Raw genomic sequence first — 15,637 nt, forward strand, 5'->3', positions numbered from 1 at the left:
AAGGTCCAGGCTGCTGGGTGGCTGATCAAACACTTTCCATCAGGAACGCTGCGGGTTCGTTCTTGTTGCACTTGCAGTGTGCGGCCGAGCGTTGTTATGAAGAAGGAAACGCGTGACAGTTACGTTATGTGGGCTGCATGAAATCAGGCGGAACCCTTCAGCAGGCACTTCACGTTTGGCTGGAGTCACTATTGGTCTAAGAATCTTTACCTGGTCACTAGGTATTGGGAACTAACAAGTACAATGTAACATGATCGAGGGGCATATTGGAGGCACCACACAACACTTCTGCGGTTGTTGCAAGGCTTTAATTTAGCGGGTGATCAGAGGCAGCAAAAATAAAATAGCCTTTATATAAGCATACGTGAATACCGTTGGACATACGTGTACAAGCAACTAGATCTGATGTGATACTGGCGCCAGCAGCACACTAAATATTGAAAACAAAAATGAAAACTTAATTCACTGAAGTGCCAAAGAAACTGGTACAAACATGGGTATTCAAATACAGAGATATGTAAACAGGCAGAATACGGTGCTGTAGTCGGCAACTCCTATATAATGCAGCAAGTGTCTGGCGCAGTTGTTAGATCGGTTATTGCTGCTACAATGGCTGGTTATCAAGACTTCAGCGAGTATGAACGTTGTGTTATAGTCGGCGCACGAGCGATGGAACAGAGCGTCTCCGAGGTAGCGATGAAGAGATGTTTTGCCGTACAACCATTTCACGAGTGTACCGTGAATATCAGGATCAATAGAACATCAAATCCTCGACGTCGCTTAGGCCAGGAAAAGATCCTGCAAGAACGGGACCAACGACGACTGGACGGAATCGTTCACCATGACAGAAGTACAATCATTTGGCACATTGCTGCAGATTTTAATGCTGGGCCATCAGCAAGTGTCAGCGTTTGAACTATTCACCAAAAAATCGTCGATATAGAATTTCAGAGCCGAAGGCACACTCATATACCCTTGATGACTGCACGATACAAAGTTCTACGCATCGTCTGGGCCCGTGAACACCGACATTGTACTGTCGATGACTGGAAACATCTTGCCTAGTCGGATGAAACTCGTTTCAAATTGTATCGGGCAAATGGACGTATACGGGCATGGAGACAACCTCATGAATCTCTGGACACTGAATGTCAGCAGGAGACTGTTCAAGCGGGTAGAGGATCTGTAATGGTGTGGGGCATGTGCAATTGGAGTGACATTGGACCCCTGATACGTCTAGATACTACTCTGACAGGTGACACGTACGTCAGCATCCTGTCTGATCACCTGCATCCATTCAGGTCGATTGTGCATTTCGACGGTATTGCGCAATTCCAGCAGGACAATGCGACACCCCACACGTCCAGAATTGCTACAGAGTGGCTCCATGAACACTCTTCTAATTTTAAACACTTCCGCTGGCCACCAAACTCTCCAGATATGAATATTATTGAGCATGTCTGGGAGTCCCTGCAACGTGCTGTTCAGAACATATCTCCATCCCGTCGTACTCTTATGGATTTATGCACTTCCCTGCAGGATTCATGATGTCATTTTCCCGCACCACTACTTCACACATTAGCCGAATCCATATCTCCTCGTGTTGCGGCACATCTGCGTGCTCCCGGGGCCTTACACGATATTAGGTAGGTGTACCAGTTTCTTTGGCTCTTCTGTGTAGTAGGCGCCACGAGTGCACTGAATGGTAAAAGCCTTTAAACAAATAATGCTTTTAGAAAAATGTAACTCTCATTTAATATTACGTAAAAGGCATACAGTAGCAACACAAGTAACGAATAAAAAAACAATTACCTTAGTACTAATTCAGAAGAAATGAGAAACGAGGAAAAATCTTCATCCCTAGTAAATCCGAGAAACCATTGAATTTATACTAAACATAAACTGAACTGTATACCTTGAAGATACACTGTTTGTTTCTAGGAGGCAATCTCATACCACACCAACAAAACACAAGACCCATGCCGAGACCACAACCAAGAAAAGCTACACCGTAAAGAAATTAAATGCACGAAGCAAGACGCCGCCCTAACGCTGATCTGGCACAATATAGCGTTCCAGCCACACAGCACTAAAGAATTTGTTGAATAAGCGTTACCAGTAATAGAAATATTATTGAGCACCATTATCGTTAAGAGAAATATTATTGAGCGCTACCAACTAACAATCAAATTCCACTACACCGCTTCTTGCAGGCTGATTCCACTGGCAACAACAACTGACAATCACTTTGGCATATAACCGTCCCTTTCACATACGGCCATATCGGAATGCGTAATTTACACCATCGTGCCGTCCTCCGTACGTTTCAGCGCGAGAGAAAGAGAGAGGAAGAGAGGGAGAGAGACAGAGAGAGAGAGAGAGAGAGAGAGAGAGAGAGACAGGGCTGGCTGCATCTCATCAGCTAACTGCCTACTGTCCTTCCCCCCCCCCCCCCCTTTTGCTCCCCTCCACCCCCCACCTCCCCCCCCCCCCCCCCCCCTCGCCACGTTTTTGCCACAAGCTGCGTCTCCGCCGTTTCCGTCCACCGGCTGACTGACTGCCCATCCCAAGCTTCAGACGACGCGACGTCCACTTTATCATTGTTCAAACTTCATCTTACGCCACAAGGGTACTTACAGCGACACTTCTATATCTACATAGTAGTGCGTTGTGCTTGGCAAGGGTACCTTGTACCACTACTGGTAATTTCCTTTCCTGTTCCACCCGCAAACACGGATACAGAGCAAGGGAAAAGCGACTATCTATATGTCTTCTTTTGAGACCTAATTTCTCGAATCTTACCTTCATGGTCCTTACGCGCAACGTATGTTGGCGACAGTAGACCGTTTGTCAGCCAGCTTCAAATTCCGATTCTCTAAAGTAGTTTTTCTCGAGACGAACTTCGCCTTCCCTCCAGGGATTCTCATTTGAAATCCCGAAGAATCTCCGTAAAACTTATTTGTTGTTCGAACCTGCCGGTAACAAATCTAGTTCCCCACCTCTGGACTGCTTCGATGTCTTCCTTCAATCTGGCCTGGTACGAATCCCTGACAATCGAGCCATTCTCAAGGATAGGCCACACCAGTGTCGTATACGCGATCTCCATTACTGGTGAACCACTGTTTCCTAAACCCTTCCAATAAACCGAAATCGACCTTTCGCCTGCTCTACCACAAATCTCACATGCTCCGTCCATTTCATATCGCTTTGCAACGTTACACCGATATGGTTAAACGAACTGTGTCAAGCAGGACACTAGTAATATTTTAACCGAATATTATAGGTTTTTTCTTCCTACTCATCTGCATTAACTTACGTGTTTTCACATTCAGAGCCATCTCCTGTTCATCACATAAACTGGAAATTTTGTTTAAGTTGTCTTGTATCTTCCTACAGTCGCTCAACTTCGACACCTTACTGTACACCACAGCATCATCAGAAAACAACTGCAGATTGCCGACCACCTTGTCCACCAAATCATTTATGTATATAAGAGCACAACAGCGGTCCTATAACAGTTAACTGTGGCACTCATGACGATGCCTTGGCCTCTGCGGAACATTCGCCGTCGAGGACAACATACTCAGTTCCATTACTTAAGAAGTCTTCGAGCCACTCACATATCGGTGAATTTATTCCATGTGATCACCCCTTCGTAAACAGCCTACAGTGGGGAACCCTGTCAAATGCTTTCCACAAACCTATAAATACGGAATCTGACTGTTATATGGAATCTGAAATGCTTTTTAAACCATGGTGATTCGTAGACATAAGCTTCTCAGTCTCAAGAGTTTATTAGCTGAGAATATGATCAAGGATTCTGCAGCGGACCAAAGTTAGGGATACTGATCTGTAGTTCTGCGGGTCTGTTCTTTTTCCCTTCTTCTGTACTGGAGTCACCTGCTCCTTTCTCCAGTCGCTTGGGACTTTGTGCCAGGCTAAAGATTCAGTAACTACAGCTGCTCACCGAACAGCTCAGTGATCACCACACGTTCCTACACAGCATTCAGGTCTTCCCCTAATAAATTCAGAAGCCGTACAGACCGAAGTGCCTGCCCTAAGATTTGTTCATATGCATCGGTAACATCGTCTTGAAACGAGTACACGTTATTAATGAGTGTGAATTATACCATTGACTTTAACTTTCACCACAGCCAAAAATATGAAGGATTGAAGTCAGGCGAACAGGAAGACCATGTTACTGGATCTCCTACCATTAAAATTGTACTACGTACAGTAATGCTAGGTGTAACGGGGAATGGGGTGGTTCCTCATTCTGCGTAAATCATACACACTGTCTGATCAAAAGTATCTGAACACAACTACATAATTCGGAATGGAGTACCAGGCGTCACGAGAGGCGGACACGCCAGTATAAAAAGAAGCGGGGGCGGGGGTGTATTGTGTTGTCAGTAGAGAAGCTGTAACAGCAGAATGGGCCGATCAGGAGACCTCAGTATCTTCGAATACGTAATATCCAATAACTAGTTTATTGGATATCACGTGAGTAACAACACTTGAGCCCTTCTAAAGCTGGTCAAGTTCACTATTGGTGATATCATTGTCCTTGGGCATCGCGAAGGATCAACCACTGCAAAACTAAGATCAGCCAGATCTCACGTACCGATGGAGAGAGCATTCTGTGGGACACTGCAAAAAATCGCGTAACATCATTGGAAGAAATCAGTCGTGAGTTCCAAAATACTACTAGTGATCCAGCTAACATAGTGACCGTGTGTAAGGAGTTACAAGGAATGGGGTAAATAGGCTGAACAGCTCTTCATGAGCCATACGTGTCAGTGGTCAGTGCTTAGCAACACGTGGTGTGATGTAAAGACAACGCCGTGGGAGAATGGATGCCTGGAAACGAATAATTTGGATTGATAGATTACGTTGTATTTTGTGTCATTCGCGAAGAATATGGCGAATGTCTGGGGAACCATATCTGTCATCACGTGTATTGCTAATAGTGACGTGTGGAGAAGAAGGCGTTACATATGGTAGCGCTCTTCGTGGTTAGGATGTGGCCTCCCTATTGCGCTCAAGGAAACGCTAATTTCGTACCGTATACTGTAGAGGACTACTACGGAGACGATGAATATATCAGCATGACAATGCACCCTGTCATACAGCAGCATCTGTGAGGCAGTAGTTTGTGGGAAATGACATTCCTGAGAAGGACTGGATCAGTATCCAATAGAGAAAATTTGGAACGATTTAGAACGTCGACTTGGTTGCAGAAACCGGCGCCCAACGCCACTACCTCCTCTGGTTTCTGCTCTTGAGGCAGAACGAGTTGTCATTCCTCAAAAGAAGTTCAGAGACCTCACTGAAAGCGTCCCCAGCAGAATTAAAGCCGTCATAAGGGTGAAGTGTGGACACAGCTCCTATTAACGGCCGATGGCAGGTGTCCAGATACTTTTGACCAATTAGTACGCGTTGCCTCTCACAGGGGTAACGCAACAGCGATGGTAATTTTTCTCAAAGAGACTGATGATGACCAGAACTTAATAACTTGTTTCGCAGAATGTCACCCACAATTTCTGTCCAAACACTGATGCTAAAGCGAATCAAGTGCTCGTCCAGAATTGACCTCTCTGGAGTTGGTTTACTTCTTTAAAAGCTGTAATGTTTCATTCTATTCGGCTTAACATTCGTTCTTCCATATCCAAACTGTGTGATCTGTGGAAGGTAAATTGCGAAGCCTTGTCTGCAAGTTGCTGAAATTTTTTCAGGCTGAACTCGGCCTTGATGATGTACGTGGAAGATGTCAGTCGATTTACGTTGTTAGCTGAACAACAGCAAAATACTACTTCTGATACTTCCACTTGGAATAACAGAACTGTTTCAACTGTTCCCACTGCATGTTATTACGTCTTGACTGATGCCACTACAACCTCATAAAGCTACATAAGAGTGAATGAGGTATCGACAGCTGTGGGTGTTACACTATGTGACCAAAAGTATCCGGACATCCTCCAAAACATATGTTTTTCATATTAGGTGCACTGTGCTGCCACATACTGCTAGGTACTCCATATCAGTTACCTCAGCAGTAACTAGATATCGTGAGAGAGCAGAATAGGTACTCTGTGGAACTCACGGAATTCGAACGTGGTCAGGCGATTGAGTGTCACTTGTTTCATGCGTCTGTAGGCGTGATTTACACACACCTAAACATCCCTAGGTCCACTGTTTCCGATGTGATAGTGAAGTGGAAACGTGAAGGCACACATACAGCATAAAAGCGTACAGGCGGACCTCGTCTGTTGACTCACAGAGACCGTCGACAGTTGAAGAGGGTCGTAATGTGTAATAGGCAGACGTCTATCCAGAACGTCTCACAGGAATTCCAGACTGCTTCAGGATCCACTGCAAGTACTATGACAGGTGGGAGGTGAGAAAACTTGAATTTCATGCTGGAGCAGCTGCTCATAAGCCACACATCACACCCGTAAATGCCAAACGACGCCTCGCTTCGTGTAAGGAGCTTAAACATTGAACGAATGAACAGTGGAAAAACGTCGTGTGGCGTGACGAATCACGGTACACAATGTGGCGATTCGATGGCATGATGTGGGTATGGCGAATGCCCGGTGAACGTCATCTGCCAGCGTGTGTAGTGGCAAAAGTAAAATTCGGAGGCGGTGGTGTTACGGTGTGGTCGTGTTTTTCATGGAGGGTGTTTGTACCCTTTGTTGTTTTGCGTGGCACTATCACAGCGCAGGCCTACATTGATGTTTTTACCGCCTTCTTGCTTTCCACTGTTGAAGAGCAATTCGGGGATGGCGAATGCATCATTCAGCTCGATCGAGCACCTGTTCATAATGCACAACCTGTGGCAGAGTGGTTACAAAACAATAACATCCCTATAATGGACTGGCCTGTACAAAGTTCTGACCTGAATCCTACAGAACACATTTGGGATGTTTTGGATCGCCGAATTCGTGGCAGGCCTCACCGACCGACATAGATACCTCACCTCAGTGCAGCACTCCATGAAGAATGGCCTTCTACTCCCCCAAGAAACCTTCCAGCACCTGATTGAACGTATGCCTGGGAGAGTGGAGGCTGTCATCAAGGCTGAGGATGGGCCAACACCATATTGAATTCCAGCATTACCAATGGAGGGAACCACGAACCTGTAAGTCATTTTCAGACAGGTGTCCGGATATTTTGATCACACTCTGAGCGCAAATGTATGTCCGCGACATATTTTTGTATGATTTTTCCTAGAATTCTCCATTACCTCTTGTACTAATAAGAAACACTTCTCATTTTAGGATTGTGATTTAATAAGTAAGGCATCTGAATATCCTATATGAGTCAAAATCCGGGTCAAGACAAGAAATATAGCCATTGCTTAAGACCGTCACCGGAAGATGGAAGCAGCTAAGCATCTGAGTCTCTACATGCTGTTTAATGTGGAGCTGGTGACAGTCAAGATAGGCAGTCGAAGTCAATATATTTTGTGTACGAAGAAGAGGTCTCCAGTTGCAGATCAGGAAGCGAGTGTTATGTCACAACAAGAGGTGTGGTTTTGGTGCCATGAAATTTATGAAGGCAGAAGACGTGTGTGAAACGAGTAAAATGGCAGGGCTGCCAACGACAGCCATTTCAGATGACAACGAACGGTGTGTCGAAGGGTTTAATCAAGTCAATCATGGCATTCTTGTTAGGCAGAGTACTCAGGAAGTCAGCGTCTACATTGACAGTATAGTGGATTTCGTATACAGAAATAAACCTTTTATTCTGAGAAGACTTGGTACCCTATTCCTTGAATCATTCTTGTAAGCTATCTGCCCTAAATGTTAGTGGATTTCAAATATAGAGATGAGAATCAAGCTAAGGAATTCGGGTTGTAACTCTAGCTATGAAGACGTTTTTGAGATGAAGAAATCGTCAATGTCATGAAGAGACCGCTCGTCTTTTTCCTCGCCCTCCCGCACCCCCATAAGAATTTCAAACGAGAGGTAAGCGTGGAAAAGTCATGTCCAAATTCGTTTGTGTGACAGAAGGTGTGCCGCTGGTTGCTTTTCTCGTCCTCTGAGAATCCATGAATTCTTCCAATTATTTTCCTACCCTGCAACTATTGCAGATACCGATTCGAATGGAAAGAACGGAATTTCTTCCGAAAGGTGTGTGTGGTCGCACAGTAAATTCTTAATGCATAAGGTCTTAGTTGTGCCTCACATGGTCTTACGTTTAAGACTTTCATGTCTTCACACCACTAAAGAAGCACCTGGCTGATCGCGACTTCAGAACCGATGCTGAAATTCAGGAAGTTGTTGTTAAATGTCTCCTCATCTGGACCATTTCTTTAATGCAAGTTTGTATATAGTTTACTGATGCAAAAACTGCTTAGACAACATGTGCACCTTAGTAACATTCGTGTATTTTTTATTGCCTGAATAAACCTTTATTCTGAGAAGACTTGCTACACTATTTCTTGAATAAATGTTGTAAGCTAGCTGCTCTAAATGTTAGTCACCCTCAATGAAGCAACCTGGTCGGATAACAGAGCTATCAGTGATGTACAACTGGTAGCTATCGATCTAGAAATACCTCATCACTAACACAAAGTATGACTATGGACTTCTGTAATAGTATTGGGGCTGCAGTCACCATTAATTCTCAGAAAGGGCGTCTCTAACCCATAGCGGTATGTGCAGGACGATGGGTTGCACAACACTAGCAACTTAATTGTCGTAGACCTAGAACATATCAAGAAACAAATACATTCTTTATTCACACAGTGGTTGACGGCGGCTAATCAATGGCGTGGATTGACTCCCGGGCTCCAGTGCCTACCTCAGCACACCACAAGGCTGCGTGTTTGGTAGCGATCTCACATGGACACAGACAGGGGTGCTGCCACAGCCAAGGATCAGTGGCTGGTGATGGATGGCCTTGCAGACGAGAGCTCAAAGTCAAGCATGTCTACAGCCTGCTTGCTGCAGCAGTCAGTCAGCCACGCACGCTCCCAGCCCAAATCCACTTGGAGATGGCTGGAGACTATATGAATCCACCCTGGAAGTGGTCGCTACATGGTGGTTTTGAATCCGTTTTGAATAGAGCCCTGGAATCATGATGCCTACCAGGAACTTGTACACCAGCAGCTAGCATATGAAGCGGCTAGACATAGACGAAGTTTGATTGGCCTACATGGGATCTTCGATTGGTTAGGAGATACTGCTAGGATCTGAGCAGGAATGTTTATAGCGGCTCTGCCCAAGTTAGTTTTGATTGGACACCACCTCCCGTTACACAGAGGACTAAAGCAGCACAGCATGAAGAATTTTAACTCGCCACTGTGGCTGACTATGGTCTTGCACTGAGCAGATCAGACAGTATCGTTTGTGCAGAGGGCGTATGAGCAACAGTATCAAATGGCTGTAGAGAAATGTAGCAGTAAGAGGGTTCGACTGGAGATACCACAGAAAGAATCTATCATATTTCAACATGTTCATGACCGTGATGAAGCAGACCAGTTTATTGATATAGCAGTGCAGACTATCCAACATGTCTACAGGGAATGGTGTGCTACTCGGAGAGATGTCATTCCTTGTTAATGACAAACGATTTCAATCCAACATGAAGCGTTGCTGTCAGCGAGTGCAGGACCATCACAACCAATTTCATCCAATGGACATCTTGAGTCAGGTCCTCCAGTAATGCCTTTGGTCGCAGCTGCACAGAAGGCTGCTTATTTTCAGTGGGTCAGAAACCGGACCCAAAGTATACAAATGCTGGAAGTACGGCTGTGATGTTTTATTAGTGTTCTCCATGCCACAACTGTGGATCACCTAAGCTGATTACAATGAAAATCAACCGGAAAGTTCATTTCTACTTCATGGATGACCATTTCTCCTATATTTTCATCCAGTACTGTAGTATGACAGCGACCCTCTAAGTATTGTTACTGGGTAAAACTGCCTAGTCGCTTCTGGTTGCACTAGTTATTAGTAGGCGCCCCCATAAGCGTCAGGATGGTCCAATAGTCAGTGGGACTGTAAGACGTTAGGATGATTCAGGATGGTGAGCAGGGCAATGAGTGCAAAGCACCACTTACTTGGCAGTTGTGGAATTATAATTGCAATGATACGAACATGATAATCAGTTTAAGGTTTCGTACAGCAGCAGCTGGTGGGTTCCCGATGGTGTGAATCGACCCCAAATGCCAGAGCCCATGTCAGCATAAGACAAAGCAGCGTGTTGGTATTGCACAGATGCCAGAAGGCGACAAGGCTGCCACAGTCGCTGTGTCAGCTACCTTCAGAGTGCATTGCTACATTAGGTGTTCTGCTCGCAAGAAGGCAAAGAAGTACTGGACAGGCAAGCAGCTCCCATCAGTAGGTCAGGTTTTGGGTGCAACCAGCTGCAGACTTTGAATTTGGGTCCCCTCAGAAACCAAGAAACTGGTGACAGCCGGGAGAGGACCCCATCCAGATGGCACGGTTCAGGCACTGCCAGCATCAAGCCTAGGGGTGGCACATAGACCAATAGGTTTCGGACTTGTCGGCTATCTGTAGACGAGGCTATGTGAACTACTTCAGGGTCACAGGTGGCTTGGATTTCTCGATGCAGACAGGAGCCAATGACAAACACTGCTACACAAGATCGTCATGTATTTGTACTCGCTTGATGCGGTTGTGTTATGGTGAGGTACCACTTCTATTCAGGTACTGGGGCCGAGTTGGTTAAATCCATGCATCACCGCTCTAGGCTTGTGTCTTCCGCCATGCCACCTCAGTACTGTCCCAGCCCATACATCGGAATTTCGCAGGTAGCAGGTTGGCCCATCAGCCTACAGACTGCGAAGTCCGCTAGAAAGGATTTGGCTTAACAAAGATGACAGCAACAGAGTTCAGACGACTGAGCACTTTGAGAAACACTGAGGTACTCTATCGCATCTTCGCTGTTTCTCTAAATCAACAAGATTTTTAACGAATGTAAAATGTCAAAGACTATTTAGAACAATAACTATGACATAGCAATTAACATTCTCGCAAGTTTTCTTTTGTGTTTCGTGTTCTTGTCCTAGATGGGCTAATCAAGCTCGACACACCGCCATGTCATCCTCTGGTGTCATTGGAGACCAAGAGTCATTGGATGTGGTATGGAGTGGCATGTGATCAGCACACCACTGCCCCGGTTTTTCTTGGGCTTCTTGACCTCAGAACTGCAGCTCCTCAGTTGGACTCATGGCGCTGAGTGCACCCCATATCAGTACGCTCACCAACGAAAACTCCCTGGCAGTACTGGAAATAGAACACAAGTCCTCTTTCTGGCAGTCAGTTGCAGTTACCACTCAGCTATGAAGGCGAACATCCTCGCAGTTTGACACTTCTAAATAATCTAATCAACAGCGAGTGGCATTAGTTGCATAGGGCGTAACTCAATTAACTGCGTACTCTTTAGCTCTCTGATCTGAGGTCATTATCAGAGATAGAGACGATGATACATGGTATTAATGTGATGTTCACATGTCTGCCATGGGTAACTGTTGTTTGGTCTAGTGAACTTATAATTAAACTGATTCATGAGAAGATAGCATATTTTCCATGTGGCTACTTGTATTGTGATTTTACACACACACACACACACACATATATATATATATATATATATATATATATATATATATATATCTGCTCGACAGGAAGAAGATGCTGTGATATGCAAATGATTAGCTTTTCAGAGCATTCACGCAAGGTTGGCGCCGATGGCGACACCTACAACGTGCTGACAAGAGGAAAGTTTCCGACCGATTTCTCACACACAAACAGCAGTTGACCGGAGTTGCCTGGTGAAACGTTGTTATAATGCCTCGTGTAAGGAGGAGATATAGGTACCATCTCGTTTCCGACTTTCATAAAGGTCGGTCGGATTGTAGCTTATCGCGATTGCGGTTTATCGTATCGCGACATTGCTGCTGTCGTTGGTCGAGATCCAATGACTGTTAGCAGAATATGGAATCGGTGGATTCAGGAGGGTAATACGGAACGCCGTGCTGGATTCCAACGACCTCGTATCATGATGATGATGATGAGCGTTTGGCGTCATTGGCCGGGAGGCCCCTCGCGGGGCAGGTCCGGCCGCCATATCGCAGGTCTTATTACATTCGGCGCCACATTGGGCGACCTGCACGCCGGATGGGGATGAAATGATGATGAACACAACACAACACCCAGTCCCTGAGCGGAGAAAATCTCCGACCCAGCCGGGAATCGAACCCGGGCCCAGAGGACGGCAATCCGTCACGCTGACCACTCAGCTACTGGGGCGGACACCTCGTATCATTAGCAGTCGAGATGACGAGCATCTTATCCGCATGGCTGTAGCGGATCTTGCAGCCATGTCTCGATCCCTGAGTCAACAGATGGGGACGTTTGCAAGACAAAAACCATCTGCGCAAACAGTTCGACGAGGTTTCCAGCAGCGTGGACTATCAGCTCGGAGACCATGGCTGCGGTTACCCTTGACGCTGCATCACAGCCAGGAGCGCCTGCAATGGTGTACTCAACGACGAACCTGGGTGCACGAATGGCAAAACGTCATTCCTTCATATGAATCCAGTTTCTGTTTACAGTATCATGATGGTCGCATCCGTGTTTGGAGAAATCGCAGTGAACGCACATTCGAAGTGTGTATTCGTCATCGCCATACTGGAGTATCACCCGGCGTGATGGTATGGGGTGCCATTCGTTACACGTCTCGGTCACCTCATGTTCGCATTGACGGCACTTTGAACAGTGGACGTTACATATAAGATGTGTTACGACCCGTGGCTCTACCCTTCATTCGAACCCTTCGAAAACCCTACATTTCAGCAGGATAATGCACGACCGCATGTTGCAGGTCCTGTACGGGCCTTTCTGGATACAGATAATGTTCGACTACTGCCCTGCCCAGCACATTCTCCAGATGGCTCACCAATTGGAAACGTGTGGTCGATTGTGGCCGAGCAACTGGCTCTTCACAATACGCCAGCCACTACTCCTGATGAACTGTGGTATCGTGTTGAAGGTGCATGGGCAGCTGTACCTGTACATGCCATCTAAGGTCTGTTTGACTCAATGCCCAGGCATATCAAGGCAGTTATTACGGTCAGAGGTGGTTGTTCTGGGTACTGATTTCACAGGATCTATGCACCGAAATTGCGTGAAAATGTCAGTTGTAGTATAACATATTTTTCCAATGAATAACCGTTTATCATCTGCATTTCTTCTTGGTGTAGCAATTTTAATGGCCAGTAGTATATCTGTTTGTTTGGACATCTCTGAAAGAACAGGCACCATTCTGATCCTACAGCCACTATGAACCGCGACATAAATTATAGACATTAGCTGCCAGTGGACAGGGGCGAGTCTAAAAATTTCTGCCTGACCAGGATTAGAACCTCAGTCTTCCGCTTAATAGGCAGATGCGCTCTGGACAGAGTTGTCACCACAGCTGTGTGGACTGCCGTCGGGCGACGGCTCTCAGACACTAATTATACATCACTAGTGTGTGGCATAAGTTGAGAATTTTTGTTTGATAGGTAGTGTGCTAGGGTAGTCCAAGCGGTTGTTGTTATAACTGTGTCCGGGTGGTGTAGTGGTCAGCGTATCTGCATAGTAAGCAGGATACTCGGGTTCGAATGCTGCTCCGGCACAAATTTTCAACTTGTCCCAATGATAACCAATACCCACTGGCAACTAATGTCTTTCATTCTTTTGTGTCTTAATCCTTTTTTGTTTCAAAAAAGCTTATCCCCTGCAGTACTGGCAATGTGACACTTCTTTCCGATACTGACGGGATAACGGTACACTTGCGGTTAGTGTTGTGGATGTCAAATGTCCTGTGGTATCGGAGTGCTGGTGGTGAGTGTGGCGGGGTGACTGAGGCGTCGCTGGCAGCTTAGGTGGGGTGCTGCTGGTGAGCTACGGCGCGCAGCTGCTGTGGGGCCGGCTCGGCCACCGCGGCCGGCCGCTGCTGGTGGCTGCGGCACTCCTGCTGGCCGCTGCCTTCTGCGGGCGGGCGTTGCTGCGCAACCGCGACTGGCTCTCCAGGGAGACGCTCGCTAGGTGAGTACTTTTAACATTTTAATGTTCGGATAATAAGTTGCCGTCTCTTAATCTAAGAACAGATGATCAATGCAGCTAGCCGCTATCTCTGTGTAATGTCTTGTCCGTATAGACGTGTATCTGTTGTCTTTAAGATCCCTTCACCTTCACACATAAGTCTATACAGTAAAGTAATGCCCTCCCAGTTCTTGGCTGATCCGTGATAAGTCGGGCGAAAAATTAGACTAATGGCGGATTATTAGTATTATATCTATTTTTCATTCGCTCTCTCTCTTTGTCTCCTTTATCTATGTATAGTTTTTAATATAAGATTTTATTACGTGATATAGTGGTAAAGAAATCAGCCAAACAGAATCTTTGGTGGAGTTCTTCGTCTTGGTAATCAGCGGCTGGCTTGCTGTAAGAGATCTTTACATTTATTATTATTGTTGAACACTGCAGTCAGTCGGGAGAATCACTCGTTTGGACAATTTGTTCCTTTTACGGAAGATTGCGAATTCCAGATGTGTACGAAGCGTTTTTGGACGATTTAACACAGACTCATTGATTGCAGGCTCTCTTCGACACAGCTGTAACTTCCCCACTAATTACAGGCCCAACGTGATCAACAAATGATTCAGAAAAAACTTATTCGTTCATTCACTCCAGAACAAAAAAGTAACAAACCTTATTTATGGAGGAAATCGTGTATTAAATCCATCTCCATTACATGTCCAGATATCCGGTGATTCCACGCCTTAATTATTTTCCTTTTACAATCTCTCTACAAAACAAACCGCTAGCGGCACGAATGTTAATTGGCTCGCTTTTGCGAAAACAAAAGCAGAATATGTATCTCTCAGAAACACGTCGATCCCTCAACAGATACTCCAGAAGCTGTCCTAGTTACCCTTCTAACAACCATGGAGAATGCATATATGCACCTCTGTTATTTCAAAGAATAAATGCATTAGAAAATACTTTGGCGTCGACGAGCTGTCACCGCATATATTACTAGAAAATCAGGTCAGATAACTTTTCCAAAGTGAATGAATGTGGATGGTTTGATTGAAAATGATTAATTGGTGCGTGGTAGAGGGTATTTGCTGTGGGGACATTAAATACTGTCCAGCACTCTGTGCCTAGCAAATGGTCTAGCTGTGGAGGTATAAGCGGCAGTCAAATGAAAACGAGACAAATGGAAAGCCATTTATTCTTTCAAATGAAAACGAGACAAATGGAAAGCCATTTATTCTTTCAAAAGCAACCATTATAACTGTTAACAAATTTAACCCTCTTTGAAACAAGACGGTCAACGCATTCATAGAAAAATGTTTGCGTTTGACTACGGAACCGTGATTATACCCAGTCGTGCACCTGTTCGTCCGAAGCAAATCCACGGGCACGAATGTCTTTGTTCAGGGCTCCAAAAATATGGAAATTGCTTGGGGAGAGATTGGGACCGTAAGGAGGACGTGTAAGGGCTTCCCAACGAGACTTCTACAACGCACTTGAAAGAATCTTGACAACGTATTGGCGAGAATTATCCTACAACAGAATGATGTCGCCCATCAACCCGCTGCTCATTG

General features: G+C 45.5%; 1 protein-coding gene across 1 annotated transcript in view; it reads left to right on the forward strand.

Annotated features, from left to right (window-relative positions):
• The window catches only part of LOC126412885 (protein O-mannosyl-transferase TMTC1-like), a 216,526-nt gene that overhangs the window by 137,977 nt on the left and 62,912 nt on the right, over window positions 1-15,637 (forward strand). The window contains exon 4 of the mRNA XM_050082776.1: window positions 13,902-14,069. Coding sequence (XP_049938733.1) covers window positions 13,902-14,069 — 168 coding nt within the window. The remainder of the gene's footprint in view (window positions 1-13,901; window positions 14,070-15,637) is intronic.

This window comes from Schistocerca serialis, chromosome 7 (assembly GCF_023864345.2).
Source record: "Schistocerca serialis cubense isolate TAMUIC-IGC-003099 chromosome 7, iqSchSeri2.2, whole genome shotgun sequence".
Taxonomy (NCBI): Eukaryota; Metazoa; Arthropoda; class Insecta; order Orthoptera; family Acrididae; genus Schistocerca; species Schistocerca serialis.